The sequence below is a fragment of the Pararge aegeria genome, chromosome Z (assembly GCF_905163445.1).
Source record: "Pararge aegeria chromosome Z, ilParAegt1.1, whole genome shotgun sequence".
NCBI lineage: Eukaryota > Metazoa > Arthropoda > Insecta > Lepidoptera > Nymphalidae > Pararge > Pararge aegeria.
Genome location: NC_053208.1, coordinates 5,867,614 through 5,886,225, shown reverse-complemented (window position 1 = coordinate 5,886,225; position 18,612 = coordinate 5,867,614). Strand labels below are relative to the sequence as shown.

The 18,612-nt window shown below is 36.0% G+C and overlaps 1 protein-coding gene across 1 annotated transcript; it reads left to right on the top strand.

The window, feature by feature from the left end:
* The first annotated feature begins 3,632 nt into the window (after window positions 1-3,632).
* Window positions 3,633-17,919, top strand: LOC120636296 (tyrosine 3-monooxygenase). The gene is made up of 8 exons (XM_039907716.1): window positions 3,633-3,865; window positions 13,518-13,629; window positions 14,057-14,152; window positions 14,281-14,319; window positions 14,688-15,504; window positions 16,365-16,491; window positions 16,716-16,945; window positions 17,394-17,919. The coding sequence occupies exons 1-8, from the start codon at window positions 3,800-3,802 to the stop codon at window positions 17,566-17,568; spliced, it is 1,662 nt and encodes a 553-aa protein (XP_039763650.1). The 5' UTR covers window positions 3,633-3,799; the 3' UTR covers window positions 17,569-17,919.
* The last annotated feature ends 693 nt before the right edge of the window (window positions 17,920-18,612 follow it).

The following is an 18,612-nucleotide window of genomic DNA, read 5'->3' as shown; positions in this document are numbered from 1 at the left end:
ACTGTTAATTTCTGACACAGTTTCTTTGTTTAAATACCTCCCTGACGCAGTGATGAGCGCTGTGACATTTGAATTGGAGGTACCGGATTCGATCCTCGGCAGGATTGATTTGGACATTAATCATTTCCAACCAGAAGGTTCGAGGCTTCGGTCGTAGTTAGTTACCACTACCGACAAAGCCGTGTCGCCAAGCAAGTTAGCCTTCCGATACAATGCAGAATACAGCTAGATTAATGCTCTGTAAGAGGTATAGCAGTTAAAGTAATAATAATAAATAAATATACTACCACACACATCGCCATCTAGTCCCACGGTAGGGGTAGCTTGTACTAGGATGACTGATGAATATTTTTATAAATAATATACATAAATACTTATAAAATACAGTGAAAAACATTCATGTTCATAAACATTTTCCAGTAGTTGGAATCGAACCCAAGGCCTTGGACTCGGAAAGTTATATTAATATAATTGAAATATTCTAACAGGTTAGCCCGCTTCCATTAGACGGCATCATCTCTAAACACAAACTTAGATTGCATTCAAGGACTTGTAGTGGTATAAAAAAAATGGTTTATTATTTTTGATTTATACCATTTCCTTCCTTCGTAAACAATCGTCAGTCAGCTCATATGGGTACTGGGTAAACATAATGTTAGATTAATACGATAATTTTAAATACAAAATCATAACTTAGAAAGACAATATCATTAAACAAAACTATTCTATATATTCTATTCGATAGCATAAAACGAATGTTGTAGTTTCTTGAATTTAATGAAACGATAATAAAAGGACATAATAGTAATAAATCTTAACCTGTTATTAAATTTAATTTAATACATACAATAAATAAAGTAAACTTAAAAATAGTCCAAACCTCTTTAACCTTCAATACTTAATTGAGATAAGTAGATATGTATTTTAGCAATATACGCTCCGAAGGCTTCATCGCTAACCTCGTAATTTTATACATTTTTTATATATAACTTACAAGGAAAACACAATTTTTCATTAAAATTATTTAAGTTTAATCATCCTAAATTCATTTATTTCAAGCAGGCCTAATATAAGCATTTTGTAAACGTCAAGTCTGTCTGTTTGTAGTGATTCTACCGCCGGTTTGGGAGGCAGATTCTACCGAGAAGAAGCCAGCAGTTGCTCTTTTCCAACATGAACGGTTTATATTTTAAATTTTAAAATTATTTTTTCTATGTTGTGAGAGATGGAAGTGGACCCAGATGCTTTCAAGCAACCTTGTCATTAAGAAATTCATCAATTGCATGGTAACCTCGCTGTAATAAATGTGTTTTAACATTTTCATTTAACTTATGCATTTGTAGCTCCAACATGACAGTAGGAATCATATTATAAAAACGTATACTCAATACTATATTATGACTTTTGTACATTTCGCAGACGATATGCAGATGCCACTAATTTATGACCATTTGTTGCAAGTCGATTGTTTATATCTACTTTTATCCATTTAGGTTATTCAGGGATAAATCGGGAAAGGAAACGGAGATAGCCTAGTAGTTAAACCTTGGGCCTAGTGGTAAAAGGGGGCCCACTTTCAGGGAACCGAGTTCGATCCCTATCAATACAAACTTTCTAAATATAACTTCCTTTAACGATAATGGAAAACAAAGTGAGAAAAACTGCATGCCTGAGAGTTCTCTACAATGATCTAAAGGGCATCTGAAGTCTACTTATCCGCACTAGGTCAGCGTGGTCGACAACGACCTGAACTCTGCTTATTCTGAGAGCAGACCTAGGCTCTGTAGTGGAGCTGTTAAATGAAGATAATGATTCAAGGAAAGCGGCATGAGGTCAAGCGAGATAAGCGAGTGAGTGAGATTTCTGGGTGGGTTCTGGTCAGGAATGTGACCTGCTGACACGTTGGCAGCGTTCCAGTTATCATGATCTCAAAGAATGGCGCAGGTGATGAATCTGGTCAAACGGTAAATAAATAAATAAATAAATAAAATACATCTATTTCGACCGAAAAGCGCTGTAAGGTGTATTTCCTCCGTTGAATCTCTGGATCTATGGTAGTCACAAAAAACTGTGTCAATATTGTGACTCAAAACCTGATCCACGCGTCTGGTGATCCAAGAGCTGCCGCTTATTGAGCCCTGAGAATAAACCTTGAAAAGCGGAAGATAAATAGTACCAGCTAGGGTAGATTTTATAGTATGATCATTTCAATAGCGTATATTTTTTGTAAATATAATTGTGCTAGGTTTTCTTTTTTGAAAATAAAGTTTAGTATTTAAAAAGTGTTTGTAACTTAGTATACACTATGTTTTTGTTTCAAACTTATATACATTAATGCATACATACAGTCGCCAGTCGTTTTTGAGTCACATAAAAGTTTATTGAGGTCATTTGCCAAGGAAAGTAAATGGAAATCATTTCCTAAACAACTTTTATGAATATTCAAAAAAATACCCGACTTCTGGAATACTTAAATAATATTACACGAGTATCTAAAGAAAGTGCTCATCGTGTGGGGTTTAAACCCTTGTTATTTTGGACGTTAGATATCAATCGATTAGATATCGAGTGTACCATATTTTACAATGTCTTAAATAGAGAAACTTTATTGGTTTATTACGATTTTGATTTGATAAAAAAAATAAGTTAGGCCTAGTCAAATAATTATTGATCTAGGAAGTTTAAGGGCTGGTTTTCATGTCAAAATATTTGTTAGCGACCACGTGGCGGTCGAAGTATCAATCCAAGTAAAGTACAAAATAACTTGCAAATTATTAGAATTTCTTTCTTACCTTATTTTATACTAGCCGTTGTCCGCGAGTTCGCCCTAGATTGTTTTAGTTTAAAAAACCCGTGACCGTTATTTCCTTGGCTAAAAAATAAGAGTAAGTATCCGTTTTAAGGCTGTCTGAATTTTGGATACAGATAGCCTCTATTCGAAATTCAGGCGCTACACATGTAACAGAACTTTTAGTTACACCGGGATAACAGTTGTTTTTTCGGGATGGAAAGTAATATAAGTCATCTAGTGGACCCGCTGATGTCGAGTCTTTCTGTCCAAAAAATATCGTCATATTAAAAATAATATTTTAATTAAATTTGGTAACATACCTACAGCAGCGCCACCTATGGGTATTTTTGGCGGTAAAAAATAAAAACCCCTTTTATAAAATTGTCTGTAAAAAAGGGATATAAAAATGATGGATAGGGACACCCCGATCAGCTACCGGTATAAAATACATTACGATTCGTCGTTATTTTTATTAAACAAATATAGTTTATTCTATCATATAAGCTTTAGTAGGTATGCGAACTATACATATTTGTCCCAAATTTGGATAAGATTGAAACGGCCCTGGATCCATGCATTAGTTAACAAATATTAAACAATTCCATATTTGGGTCTAATATCTAATCTCTAGTATCCACCAGGATAACAGAGAAGCAGAATAGGTCTGCAGGAGGCTGTGCGGATTTGGCTAGTAGGACCACGCTCCAGGCAGCAGCCGCGAAGACGCGAGAGCGCGGGTCGCTCTGTGACGCATGCGCTACGAAAGGCGGCAGGGTGGGAGGTGCGACTAACACTATTTAAACTGTTCTTGCGAACGGTCATCATGCATTGGTCTGTTTGCAATCCAAAGTTTAGTTAGCCACCGTAATACGACAGCTCGAGTCGTAGACAGACAGGCTTCAGCCCGTGGTCGAGACAAAAGGCTCTCGCAGACGTAACGCTAGCTAGCAAAGCGCGCAGTGAACTCCCGTTCAGGCTTCAACTTTTCAAGTGGTGTGTATTAAAGCTATGGCCGTCGCCGCTGCACAGAAGAACCGCGAAATGTTCGCCATCAAGAAGTCCTACAGCATCGAGGTGAGAATCCACCATCACTTCAGCACCATCACGCTTGCAGTCGCTTAAAGCTCCCACTTTTGTTTTGGATCAGTTGCACTAGTTTTGGATCAGTTCTAACTTTGTTTTGGATCTCAGTGTTAAAATTAAAGTTTTACATCAAGTTTTGTTTAAGTTAGCAAAAGTTTTATGATCCAGATAACATAGTTTGTAAAAGTATTGCAGTTAGGCAATTGTTTGCATGAAAATTAGCAATTTTCATTTTTAAATCCTAGAGTTTCAATCGTATTAGCTCTGAAATAATAACACTGGTTCTTTAGTTCGCATGCATGCCTTCATTCATTTCTTCATCTCAAGTAGGTTAGTACAATAGACAATGGTCTGATTAGCCGCCAATTAGACGTGCGTGAACTTGGTTACGTGCTACTATGTCCGTAAACAAACATTCTTGTAAACAAAGCTACTTACGTTAACCTTTGCGCGCGGAACAATATTTTTGTCCGTATTACTAAGAAGTTATAAAAAATCGCAACTTCTTTAACAAAGCGACATAAAGGTTTATATTTTTTACCGGGTCATTTGACTCAGATCTGAAATGTAAACAAAATAGTTTTTACCTCACTAACTCCAAGTTAAGTAAGCACAAATTAAATTAGTATTTAAAAAAGAAGTAAAAAATTCACTTTTTATGTTACTGTAAGTAGGGCAATGTACGGCTATGACGCTTAGTGTCTCCAATGTAATATTATGTAGGACCAGACCTTCGCTAATGCACGTAATCATCTTCAGTCATTATTACCTTGCCTATTTGTTACATGTCAATTCAGTCATCGGCCTTGCTCACGTAACAATAGAGGCTAAGAATAACCTACAATAAAAAAAAACATTCATACCGATCGACCTTCCCTGAATAATTAACGTATGTACCGCCAAGTACCTGTGTAATTCGCCATTAAAAATATTTTTATTTAACACAAGAACATCCACGCGCAACTTTAAAGGGAGAATGAAGAAATCGTGTGAAAGCGAAGGCGCTATAATAATACAATTTTCACTGGAAACGCTGTCTTACAATTAAAAACTTAAAATTTCGTGTCATGTCATTTTAATTCGCGCGCAAGATCTCGAGGCAATCCACTTTCCCACGTTACGACCATGATGTAATCGCAGCATAACAATTTTTCCCCGTAAATAAATAAGCTATTGTTTTAGTAAAAAAATTTCCATTGAAACTAGGTGAGTTGCCAGATTAAAAATGTTTCCACTAAGCCGGTTTGTTTACTGAGAAATCATCACAAGGTGTCAATAAAATTAATATTCCGTTAGCAATTATAATCCTAGTTATCGGCGACATTAATCGCCATTGTCAATATTCAAAACGTCCAATAGCTGTAGTTACCTCATCTTGTAGAATTACAGACCAATCTCCATAATTGACCACTTTGTAAATAATTTCAGCTCGTGCGAAGTACTGATGCGAATTTCATTAGATTATCTCTTTTTATTAAAACACCTATATTCCTTTGTAACCGTACCCGTTTTGTAAAATTGTAGGCTAATTACATGGTAATTAATCAGTTCAACATGTAAAAAGTACACCTCTATTTGTTAATAAAAAACCGTAGAGTCCTAAAATACAAAGGAATCTAAATTATTTTGCACAGATTTTGTACAAAACTAAGCGTTGCGATGTATTTTTTTTTTGTTAATAAGTATACGTACGTAATTCATATGCTTTGCGAAAAACCAGGTCTGCCTCTGACGTGTTATAATTAACGTTTATTTTATAATTGGAGGCTGAACGGCTTTATTTCCTTGAAAAATTAAGGTTAGACGCCCATCGACCATAAACAGTCATTAAAACACATTTAGTTGACAAGACGACTGACACATTTACATTAAACAGTCAAATACAAAAAAAAACCGTTAAGAATACACCTATCACTTTTTCTGATCAATAATGCGCGAATGAAATGCGATGTTTGTAACAGATTCGAGGCTTGCCCTTGACCAAACAAGGCTGTTCGTCGCGGTCAAATTAACATAAAAACTTCTAAGATGTTAGCTGAACGCAATCGTGCGTATCCGCAGAATTATCGCCAAATTGCGGTAATCTTACAAATTACATAGCTAGACTATATAGATAACGTTTTGCCTAATTCATTGACATTGAATATATTTCCTTTATTTAATTCCGCGTGTGTAAGCATTAATTATGTCTCCTTGACTGTTTAATTGAAAAAGAAATAATAGATCATAACAGTTTAAAATTAAAATGACATGACTCGGATATTTAGTGTCCAAAAACAAGTTTAAAATGCCTTCGAACACGTAAAAACCTTATGCAATTTGCTGAACGCATCACAGAAAAACCCGCGTGTAAATAAAAACCCGTAAAAACATTTTAACATTTGAGTTATGAAAATTCAAATAACGGACTAGTGGGTCTATAAAACAATTATTTCCGTATCCAAATATGTACCTGTAAATTATTTGTACACAGAGGATTAGAACAGAGTAAAATTATAGTTAGATTGAATTAAACTTAATATTATACATTGTGGTATAATAGGGGTCAGTGATCTTATGACATAGACACAATATGTCAAATTTGACGCATAGCTCCAAAAGTTAGTAAAGGGTTATTGAGGGATTATTCATTCAACTCGGCTTTTGTTAGGACCTTTGCAGAATCGACGCTCTAAGAATCAGTGATTGTCAAAAGACTAATTGCTTATCGGAGGCTATTGACAACTTTGAATTGAGAAGTAGAAACTATTTTGAAAGAGAATACCCAAAAATATTGATATCAGCTGCAAAAAATCAATTTAACTTTTTGTTCACTGTAGTCTAAGTACACGTAGTATTAGTGGCACGTTCCGTGTTCTTTATTTTGCAAGGCACCCTTAAAATAACCCCATATTAGGTGGGGAAATAATTCTTTAAGACCTATTAACAGATTCCTCAATTTTACAGTTAAATTTGTTACATAGATCAAAAATCCGGTCGCTGATGCTAAAAGTATCTTGTATGCTTGGGCCCTTAGTGAGGGTGGCAATGGCAGGTCAGACACTCGGGCTTAATTAAACGACGGATTGGAGAGGTGAAGTGGCCACTCGGGGACCAAGGCTATACAACCGGATTTCGGTGTTGCCCGCTCCAGTTAGCCGAACCTTTAACTTGCGAGCTTGTCTCTCGTTTCCGCAATCGACAATACCGAGACAATAATTTATTTGCTTAATCGCGGAACTGTATATTTAAATGATTTATTTTTATTTAGGTCTTGCTATTGAAAATTTATGCTCTACGCTTTTTATTTAAAAAGCTCAGAGGTCTTTTGAACCTTATATGGTTTACGTTCAGAGTATTCAATTTGAGTACGGACCACATATGGATTACAGAGCACCCTTGAATAGTTACTATATGTAACTTAACTCATAAAAACATTCTCCATATAAATGTGAATTATCATGTACAATAACGAGTACCAAAAAGTTCTTTTAACAAATAACGGATCAAATATTATTACATTGCTCGGATGGAAAGAAGAACATAGAATCAAAATTATTAATTATTTTTCCTCCTTAATTGTTATAAATAAACTCAAGAATAAAACTTTTTTACATTCTACTTTAAATATAATATAATTATTAAAGCGTAACAATTCTCAATAAACATCCGTTTTCAATGAAAATGGAACAAGTTACTTAAGTATAATGATTTATAAACAATAATTAAATAAGGCCGACCCTGAGCAGATTATTCCAGATCGCGATACTCAGAGACAATAAATTACAAAAGAATTAACGGCAGTCATTGCAACCTACATTTTATCATAGGAAGGGCACTTAAGATAGATCTCTACATAGTAGGACACTAATATAAAAACCATGCGAAATTACTCCTTTTACTTTTTTTAAATATTTTTTTCTATTGTTGCGAGCTGATGATAACTCTATTCGTTAGTAATAGACTAAAGCTAAGGTTCCACTGATCTAAGCTAAAGCCTCCAACGAATTTTTTTAGAGGCTTACAATGTCAATGTAAAGATTGAATACAAACTGATTTTTTTAAACAACTTTTGACTTTCTTCTTCAATAATAATAAAAAACCCAATTCCTTAAATCTCTGTAGAATGCTATAAAATATGAATGAAATATAATGATGAAAGCGTGCAATCACTTCATGTTTTGGACATTTAAGCCAGAATGAGGTAGCACAACCTTTTCTTGTCACCAGCCAGTTGTCTTAAAAAAGCTCTTCATAAAATCATGTTTCATAGTAAATTTAAACGTATTGTCAATAAAAACTCATAATCAGCTTAATTTAATATTTGAGATCCTACTGGCTTTATACTGAGCCTAAAGATACCTTAATTTGGATTGCCGTAGCTAGTTATTTCTCCTTTACGGCGTTAATAACTCCGGAGGTTAGCGAGGAAGCTTAAAGGGCGTCGCATTTAAGCGCAGTGTAGAGTAAATTTGACCGTATTGTAAGGGCGGTAGCAATTATGCAAAAAAACTGTACCTTTTGACATAATCACGTCATCCGTAATAACTCCTAACCTTGCACCGTTTCAGGGGCTATGTAACAAAAGCATGTGATTAGTAATCCTTGACACACATTTGCGCAGCCACTCTAGTGGAAAATGCTAGGTCTCCACGCCCGCGTAGTCGTACACCAGTAGGTATCATTGCACCTTCATTACGCTAGATTACTGTGACGTCTTAACACTTGTGACTTGTGACGAGGCCACAGGTATCACAAAGTTGTTGGTGCAAACATTTGGACTAACATGTTATAGTTCGCAATCACAAAAATTAAAGCTGTTGGCTACTAATTATGCAAGCCGACAAGATTATCTCATTATTGTGATTTAAACTCCTTCCTTATCTTATGCGGGGGCTTTGATTTTCACATGTATACTTCAACATTCTATTACAATAGTCGTTGTAAGTCCCTACTGACTAACTCAGCTTGACAGCTAAATAAAAATTTTGCATTTGAATTCTGGTAACTGGTTACACACGGTCCCCGTGGGATTTTCCAATACCGAAGCCAACACGGCAGAAGTCACGGGCAATGTTTTATTAATATGTTATATTTTAACTGGGTTTAATTATTAATGACCACTACCTACGTTGTTAATTCACGGGACGTCATTGAGAAATAAATCTCCGAACTGTCGATTTACATAAAACATCGATAAACAAAATCGATTAGCAGAGTCATTCCTATTAGCACAGTAACGTGACGTACGTTTTGACAAATACCGGTTTGACCCCGGTATAGCATAATCCTGATCTCTAAAATTATGATAGTATTTTATAGAATCAGTTTCTGTGAAATCAAATCAAATCAGCATCAAATGAAATCAAGTCTTTGTTTGAGTAATTATCTCTATATCTTATTAAATCTATCATTATAACACCATCCGTAGTCTAATAATGTGTACATAATATGTATATGAAAACAATTATATTTTAACAACATTATATTTGAACGGTTCTGAAGCCTACAAGACTAGCTTATTTAGAAAGAGCATCCGAAAACTTCTTCTCGTCTAATTATAAATATAATTGAATACGAAAGGTTAAAAATCAATTATTTTCTTGCGTACAATAATTTATTCAATAGATTAATTAGCAAAAATTTATCTTTATTCTTTTAAAGTGTCCCCATAGAGTCCATGTTGTATAACACCTTAATCGATATATACGATTCACTCTGCCAGTACCTCGGACAAATGTTCTTTCCCAAAGATAAACTTGAGTTTTCATAGAGCAAAGTAGACTCGAAGTAAACATGGTTTTGATGTTAAATCGTGTATATGGTAAACAGAAGTCTAAACGTAGCAATAGCCCCTGAGTAGACGATCATTCAATATCCAACGTAATATCCAAACCTTTAAGAGGAAAATTTAATAGTAATTCCGACGCACCGAGGTCGATGCAAAATTACTGAGAAAATCACAAATGAGTTAGAGGAAAAAAAATTATGTGATTACTCTAAATGGTATTTCCTCTAAATATCCTTCGAGTGATTTTTTTATAGCGTCAATTAACGAATCGCGTGAATCTTTGAATAACTTTTAACCTGAATACCTACTTTGTCTAAATACTTGGGTTGGGACGACTTGTTCAATAAATAAATATACTTCGACAATACACACATCGCCATCTAGCTCCAAAGTAGGCGTAGCTTGTTTTATTTTTGTGAATAATATACATAATGCTTATAAAAATACATAGAACAGAGTCTGGGTTCTGAAAAACATTCACGTTCATCACACAAACATTTTCCAGTTGTGGGAATCGAACCCAAGGCCATGGATTCACAAAGCAGGGTCACTGCCCATTATGCCAGTCGGCTGTCAAATGAATTAAAGGTTTCCCCTAGTTTGATAGACTGCTAATCTATAAACGTATTACGGTTAGTTGTCACTAGTGACGTAAAGAGAGCTTGTGGGAAAATCACGCCGGTTGAGGAAATGTGGGGAAAACACATAAGTGTAGGCTCCGTCGTGTAAATCGTAACTACGCACAACATTTATTTTATGTCCTCTAATTTGTAATTCTTCTCTTGTTAATATTTAGATATATTGCATATTTTTAGTGGTTATCATTTAGTATATTGTAATAAGATATAATAAAATCATCTTACTCACATCTGGGATAGCTGGAAGAGATCTCTTATAGAGATAAGTTTCCCCTTATACACTTCATGTATCATATGTTCACAATCACAATTGGTATATAAATAATACATTTAATAAAACTCTCGATTTTGATGTCACAAGTTCAATTATGTGAGTCTGGGAGGCTGGTATCAGCCAGAATTGATAATGGCGTGCGATAGATGTACAATAATATTCCAATGTCAAATCATTTCTTTGTTATAGGGTCGTTCGGTTAGCTCAGACAGCTTAGAGGTAACAAAATAGCCGCAGTTATAAAAAGCCAATCAAAATATACTTTCTGCAATAAATTATGTATTTTAATATATATTTTTTTAACTTTGACTAGCTCAGTCGAAATAACAGGTATTTGATAAATAACTGTATAATAAAGTTTATATTTAGCCTACGTCGAAAGGATCCATGACACCCAATTATGCTGGCCATATGTGTATAAATATCAACTAGTTTCTTACCGCGACTTATTCTGCTAAGACTCCAAAATCGGAAAATTCGGAGAAATTCAAAAATAAAAGATAAAAATGAAGTTATATCTGCCTCCTTGTTCTAACCAACATAGCATATTTTAATTTTATTGTATTAATTTTGAGTACTCCAAATATATAGCCCGTTACGAGAATCGAACCCACAACCCTTCGTAGTTAAACACGTGCAACACTAGACCAATGAGGGATTAGATCAAAGTGTAGATATGTATGACCTGTCGTGAAGTATTAATCAAAATTGATCACTAATTGCTTTTTCGATAGCCAGTTGACCTTTCGACCGAGCCACGATACACGGTTTAACAATTAACAGGTCGTCAGGAAAGCGACAAGCGCTCCAACAAGTTGCACTTAACACCCTCTCATCCGACCGTGATGCCATAAGTGCGCGTCACTTACCCCGGTTTTGCGATTTTACTTCTGTAAGAACACGCCGGGGACTTTGGGATCGAGAGTTTTTATTATCGAATTCAATGGCAAAATTATCGTTCGCGGTAATTTTTCCATTTAATTCGGTTTTTGTTTTTGCTGGATGTAAAAATTACGTACTCGTTTGCAGCACACACTTAAAGCATAGAATTCGATCGCGTAGGTACAAATACTCTTAGTTAAATAAAATAGTTTATTTTTCCAAATTCTTACAGTTTTAACAAGATTGCAAGTTTGGAACCTTCTTTTGGATGTAGTATTATTAGTTGCAAGGATATAGAAAATAAAAGCCAAGATTTATGAAGTGAAAATTCTTTATTTAAACTCTCTCCATAAAAAAATCCGGAAATTATTATTTTTAATTTTTGTCAGACGAATGATTTCTATAATAAGATCTTGTAATAATCACCTAGTTACTCCAGTTTCGTTAAAAATTAAATTTCAATGTAGACTGGGTACTTAATTGGGTACACCCTGTCGCCTCACATCAAGTTATATAATTTAATGTTTTCGATCCACATTCGACTTGTGATTACCGAAAATAATATTTTAAATATCGAACAGCTATCAATTTAAGAACCGGCCATAAGGAGTTGTAAACATCGTTAAAATCAATGTCAATAATATACTATGTTAATATATTATATAGGTAGTTATTTTATATTCATATTTAGGATTCCGTGCCACGTAATGGTAAAATGAAACCCATACATCGGATCACTTACGTCTGCCTATCCCTATATCACAGCCTGTTTTCTCCTTATTTGAAAACTTAATTGGTACCTACATACAATTATTTGTGTAAATACGCTCGGGAAATTCAATATATTATGTGTTATAGCATGAATGCCCTCATTGTGTGAGTACGACTCGTGCTTGACTGTATTTAATGAAATTAGACCGGTATTATAAGGATAGCAACACACAGCGGTCTAGACTGAGATTGAAACCTGTTTCCAGATCATAAGTATCCTTATTAGATGACTTGACAAGTCTTTTAAAAAAAGATAAAGTTCATACTCCGAAAACTAAATAGTTTTTTTCTTTGTGTAATTTGCTAATGAATTTGCCATAACGCTATGTATTGCAATCAGGACTCTAAGACAATACTTTTCTTAAAATGAATCATCGGAAATACCTAGGAAGCAAATGACATACAGTAAAATAGACAGGCGGAAAGACAGACAGAGAGACAGTAAAATTGACATAAACTGACCCTTCCGTAATCAGCCAACAAGTACGGTTTTAAAGTATCGATTTATCGAGGCCATGTAGTAATAGTGTCTCAGTTTATATTTTGGCATAACACAAAAATACTACCGCGTCAATTATGTAGAGCTTACATAATGTCATTGCCTCTTAATTACATTATACATGCCAACATAACGCTAATTACTTCTACACTTACTCAAGAAGTGAATTACTCGTAAATATCACCAGCAGTACCGAGTCACTTAGAGGTAATTAACTTTCTCAACTACATTTCCGAACGCCACTATAAAGAACAAGGCGTGAAATGCTTTTAGCATTCGCGTCTCCCAGTTCAAAAGTTCACTCGACATTATAATTGGTTCCATCGAGACGCAGTGGTCCAGAAACTGCCAGCCTTTGTACGACTCCATCCCGAGATCCGGGAGATGGGGGGAGTAATGGCGGCACTTTACGCCCGACCACGCTCAGGAAATAAGCTTAGAAACTTCGTAAAAGCAATTCCTGCTCTCACATGAAATATAATGCTTTACGACGGGTTCATATTCATAAGGATTTAGAAGATCAACGCTGTTTTTATGGAGCTGTCTCCTTTGTTATAATAGCTAAGACTGACCGTACATTAAATTTTCTCACATCTCTGGTGTGTTAAGTTATTTACGCTTGAGCTACTCATACATGAGGGAGGCACTTTATTGTTTTATACATGTTCTGTAATTTCTAGGGCACATCTTGACTTTGCTCTTATTCCAAAAATAAATTCATCAAAGATATTTTAAATCAAATGGGTCTCTGCAAATATTCCTCACTTTCCTTGTTCACTGAATTAATGATGTATCTTTTATTGTTGTAGAACGGCTACCCATCTCGCCGTCGCTCCCTCGTGGACGATGCCCGCTTCGAAACGCTGGTTGTCAAACAGACAAAACAAAGTGTGCTCGAGGAGGCTCGCGCCCGTGCCAATGGTAAGTCTACCAACTAATACTTTATTTTGATGATTAAAACGCTCTTCCAGTCAGCAAAGAATCTTAAACGAAGTCAGTAACTGCAGCTACATTAGGTTTGGGCATATACTGACGTGATGTCGCATTTCAGTATACTGGTTAGCATAACATTAAGAATAATAAATGCGACTATAGAACTCATTGATGAGTTTCAGTGTATCTGTGAAGTTCTTCAGAGAAAGATACTTTTCCAATGTACTTAGAATTATTTGTAGCTCCGAGAAGCTCAATAGTACATGTTTATTTTCCTTAACACTTAAATCCGTTTTGGTTTTCGTTAAATTAACATTGTCTTTTCATTTTAATAGTTTACGTGAATGTTTTGATTTTATTTGATTTCTTTTTTCTTTTGTTTTTGAGTTTTGTTTTTTTTTTCTTTTTGAAATAGACTCTGGCTTGGAATCAGAATTTATCCAAGACGCCGCTCAGATTGGTGAAGGCGAGAAATTTGAAGATGCCGACGGAAACAAAAATGTTCTATCTGGTAAATAATTAATGACGTGCTTATAAATTGCCTTTGATTTTCTACAGCTTCTTTTAAGTTATTAATTATTTTGTTTAATTTGTTTCTTTATTTTTGTTTCATTTCTTTTCTTTTCATTTTTATAACAGATGCAGACACTATCGATGGTACAACCAAATCAGATGAAGGTTTGTATTGCTTTTATTAAACTTTAAAGCAATCAAAGGAGTATTCAAATTAATTCATAATACCGTTATTAGAATCAGAAGTACTTATCTTTATTCAAATTTAATAGGGAAACTTCACGTGCTCTTTGGAATCGGTTATAATATTTTCCATTGTTATGAGGTAATGGTGATAATTATGCACAACTTAATACCTAAAGCTAATGAGGTTAAAGAACACTAGTCTGGGAAAAACCCTCACAACAATCTCAGCTGGCTATTATTTTGTGAGCACCATCCATTATTGCCACAAATTTAAAACCAACTTTGTAAATTACAAAATAGGAATTTTGAGGGGGGAAGTAAAATTTAATTTATGATTTTATCCACAGATTACACTCTTACCGAAGAGGAGGTAATTCTACAAAACGCTGCAAGTGAGAGCCCCGAAGCTGAACAAGCGATTCAAAAGGCGGCTCTGCTTCTTCGTATGCGCGAAGGCATGGGAACTCTTGCTCGCATCCTCAAAACCATCGACAACTACAAGGGTTGCGTTGAGCATCTAGAAACACGCCCTTCCCAGGAAACTGGCATCCAGTTCGATGCTCTGGTGAAAGTAAGCATGACTCGCATCAACCTGCTCCAGCTCATCAGATCCCTCCGCCAGTCAACCTCCTTTGCTGGCGTCAACTTACTCTCGGACAACATCTCCAACAAGACTCCATGGTTCCCACGCCACGCGTCCGACCTCGACAACTGCAACCATCTTATGACCAAATACGAACCGGAGCTCGATATGAATCACCCAGGATTCGCCGACAAGGAATACAGAGAGCGCAGGAAGGAAATTGCCGAAATCGCATTCGGTTACAAATATGGTGACCCAATCCCGTCCATCAGCTATTCCGAATCTGAGAACTCAACATGGCAGCGGGTGTTCAACACCGTACTTGAGCTGATGCCTAAACATGCCTGCAAGGAATACAAGGCAGCTTTTGGTAAGCTTCAGGGAGCTGATATCTTTGTGCCTCACCGCATCCCACAATTGGAAGATGTCAGCAACTTCCTCCGCAAGCACACCGGATTCACTCTTCGCCCAGCTGCTGGTCTACTGACAGCCCGTGACTTCCTCGCTTCGCTGGCCTTCCGTGTCTTCCAGTCCACACAATATGTGCGCCACGCTAACTCACCCTTCCACACACCTGAACCGTAAGTACGACATTATTATGAATTGCCTTAGTATGTTATACATTCTGAGTTGGTACTTTATTAGCGATCTATTGCGTAGTGCATCGGCGTTTTCATAATTCCCATTCATTAGGAACACAATTATTACGTATTTATAGATCCCTATTCTTATATATAAAATAAATCCAGTATCCCAGAGTTAGAATGTGAAGAAGAATTGCGACCACCCCTGTACCTACCACCGAATGTGGTCGTCAGTCCCGATGATGCTCCCATAATTCATGTATATATACATTTTTTAAGAGCCATCTTAAATTTTTTGATACTAGATAAATATTTGAACCACTTTACCGCGGACGCATAGAACGTGATGGAATCGTAACTTCGTTAAGGTTCGCTCATAACTTCGTTTCACTCGAGTATTACAAGGTTTTCAGCTTTAAAGGCTACTTTCATTGAATTAATCGACCCCTTACAATTAGTTTTCTGACATTGAAACTCTATTTACGTTATAGTTCACTCCGGAATTAATTTAACGTGATAGCTTTCCGATATTCCCTTTACTAATAAACTGAAGGCGGACATGCATTGATTAAATTTTATAGCGGCTCTCCAGGATATCGTACACGTGCAACTTTTAATATGTTACCGATTGAAACTTTCGACGAAACACGGAGAAAAGACGAATCCGTTTAGACAAAATAGGGCGAGAAAAGGTCCCTTTTTTAATTCTGTAGTAAGGGACCTAAAAGTGCTGATCGTAATAATCGGTAGTAGTGGTACAAAGTACGCTGCTGTTGCTTCTTCGTTATATTCCCTAAGTCACCGTAAGATTTAGCTCGAACTCTAGGACAGATTACTAAACGTGGTTTTGATTTCAGTGATTGCATCCACGAGCTTCTTGGACACATTCCGCTTTTGGCTGACCCAAGCTTCGCACAGTTCTCCCAGGAAATTGGTCTTGCCTCACTTGGCGCTTCAGATTCCGAGATTGAAAAGCTGTCCACTGTAAGTTTCTAATTATTCCACCGCCAACCAAAAACATTTTTCATAGTATGTTATTCCATGGGCTATGCGAAACTTCTACAATTGTAATTAAATTTATTTGTTCTTGGAACAATCATTGGAGCTCAAGCATTCGCGATGTTTTTGTATTATAACCAATAGCTATGCACAATTCCATTAGTTCTGGAGAGATGATGAACAATATTAAGAATATATTCTTTGTTCAGGTATACTGGTTCACGGTTGAATTTGGACTATGCAAAGAGAATCAACAGCTGAAGGCTTACGGCGCCGCACTCCTGTCTTCCATCGGAGAACTTCTGCACGCACTAAGTGACAAACCCGAACTCAGACCCTTCGAACCCGCTTCCACATCTTTGCAACCGTATCAAGATCAAGAGTATCAACCTATTTATTACGTGGCTGAAAGCTTCGAAGACGCCAAAGAAAAATTCAGGTAAGCTTTCCTCATAGTTAGCTATGAACATTTTGAAAATTTTCTGTTCTCTGTAATCACAAATACATAAATTGTTACTAACGAGCATGTTCAACTACCGAAAGTGAGGCCAATAAATTTTAGGAATTGGACTTTTGAAGAAATTTTGAAGAGTTAGATATAATTGGCACTTTGCACTCCCGTGTCCCAAAGAAAATATCAAGATGTCGGTCTTGGCTCAGTTATCATCACTTAGGTGCATGTTATAAAATTTTACATAGCAAACAGATCTTTATAACATCACTCGATCTTATAGCCATCCTATGTTGAAACAGGGACTTTACAGGGACTTTTTTGATAGCCAGAGGCTGACAATTTGTTACAATCTATCTACGATTATCTCAAATGTAACTAAAAGTCTACTCGGATATTAATTTAGAAAAACTAATTTTGTTCTTCTTTCAAACAGACGCTGGGTATCCACCATGTCGCGACCTTTCGAGGTCCGTTTCAACCCCCACACAGAACGCGTCGAGGTGCTCGACTCCGTGGAGAAACTTGAGACCCTCATCTGGCAACTGAACACAGAGATGCTACACCTGACTAACGCCATCAACAAGCTCAGGGGATCGCAGTTCGAGTGAACCGGTCACCTACATTCTACAACCAGATCAGTGCAAGCGGCCTTGCCGTTTCTTGTATAGCTAGTGATATTATAGATGTAAGACTGTTGTCGTGTAGAGCGTGTGTGCGTGTGTGGAAACCATCGGATGGTACTTCGTTGAATTCCTTTTGTACCTTATTATTTATTGTGCCGAGCTCGTTGCCCGGGCCTCGGATAGTGCACAGAGCCCCCTATTGCCCATTTACGGTGGCTGTGCGCGTTCGCGAGACCATAACTATTATGTTAGTATTAATTTATAATTTAATGAGAACACAAAGTAAAAATGGAGCACCAAAAAGTAAAAAAAATAATACAGAAAATATAATATGTGTTTAAATGGATAATGTTGTTTTATTTTCAACGCTACCACCATATTTTTCATATTCATAGAAGGAAGTGCATATAAAATTTACAATATTACGATGAACTGACACTTAACTTGTAAGTATTTAGCATTTTTTTGCTTCCCTTCATTAATTAAAAACTGCGTGCGTGTTTGTTTAAGTTTTTGCTAATGTAATTGATTCTGAAAGTACATTAAGGACGTTATGTGCCTGTACGTCTAAGAAACAATAAGTCTTCAATTAAGGCCGGTAGTAGATTCCTATTTCCTGACGTCACTTCCTGTGTGACTTCGCTATATGTAATGAATAATAACTAAGTAAACCATCTGCCCATGTTCCCACGCTAGATAAAAGCGAACGAAACTTTTAAAACAAAGGATTTTTTAATTTTTAAAGGAACAAAGAATATTTTGGCTGAAGTTACCTTTGTGAAGTACCTAAATATAGGTAAATGAAACTTCTAATAACTACGCGTTAAACAGTACAACAGAAAGTGAATTCTGCAGTAAAAGAATGAAAAATAGATAGTATTATAAAGAAGATACAAACAAAGGACGACACAGAGTGTCAACTTGAGATGCATACATTAGGGATCTTGTGAAAACAAGGCGATATTATGATCTTATTATAATCTGAGACGGAATATTATGACCATTGTATCTATAAACCTAGCGCCTATT

Coding starts and splice junctions, on each gene's coding strand:
- LOC120636296 (XM_039907716.1), top strand. CDS start 3,800: ATGGCCGTCGCCGCTGCACAGAAGAACCGCGAAATGTTCGCCATCAAG. Junction 13,630..14,056: donor GGCTCGCGCCCGTGCCAATG/GTAAGTCTACCA, acceptor TTTTTGAAATAG/ACTCTGGCTTGGAATCAGAA. Junction 14,320..14,687: donor TACAACCAAATCAGATGAAG/GTTTGTATTGCT, acceptor TTTTATCCACAG/ATTACACTCTTACCGAAGAG.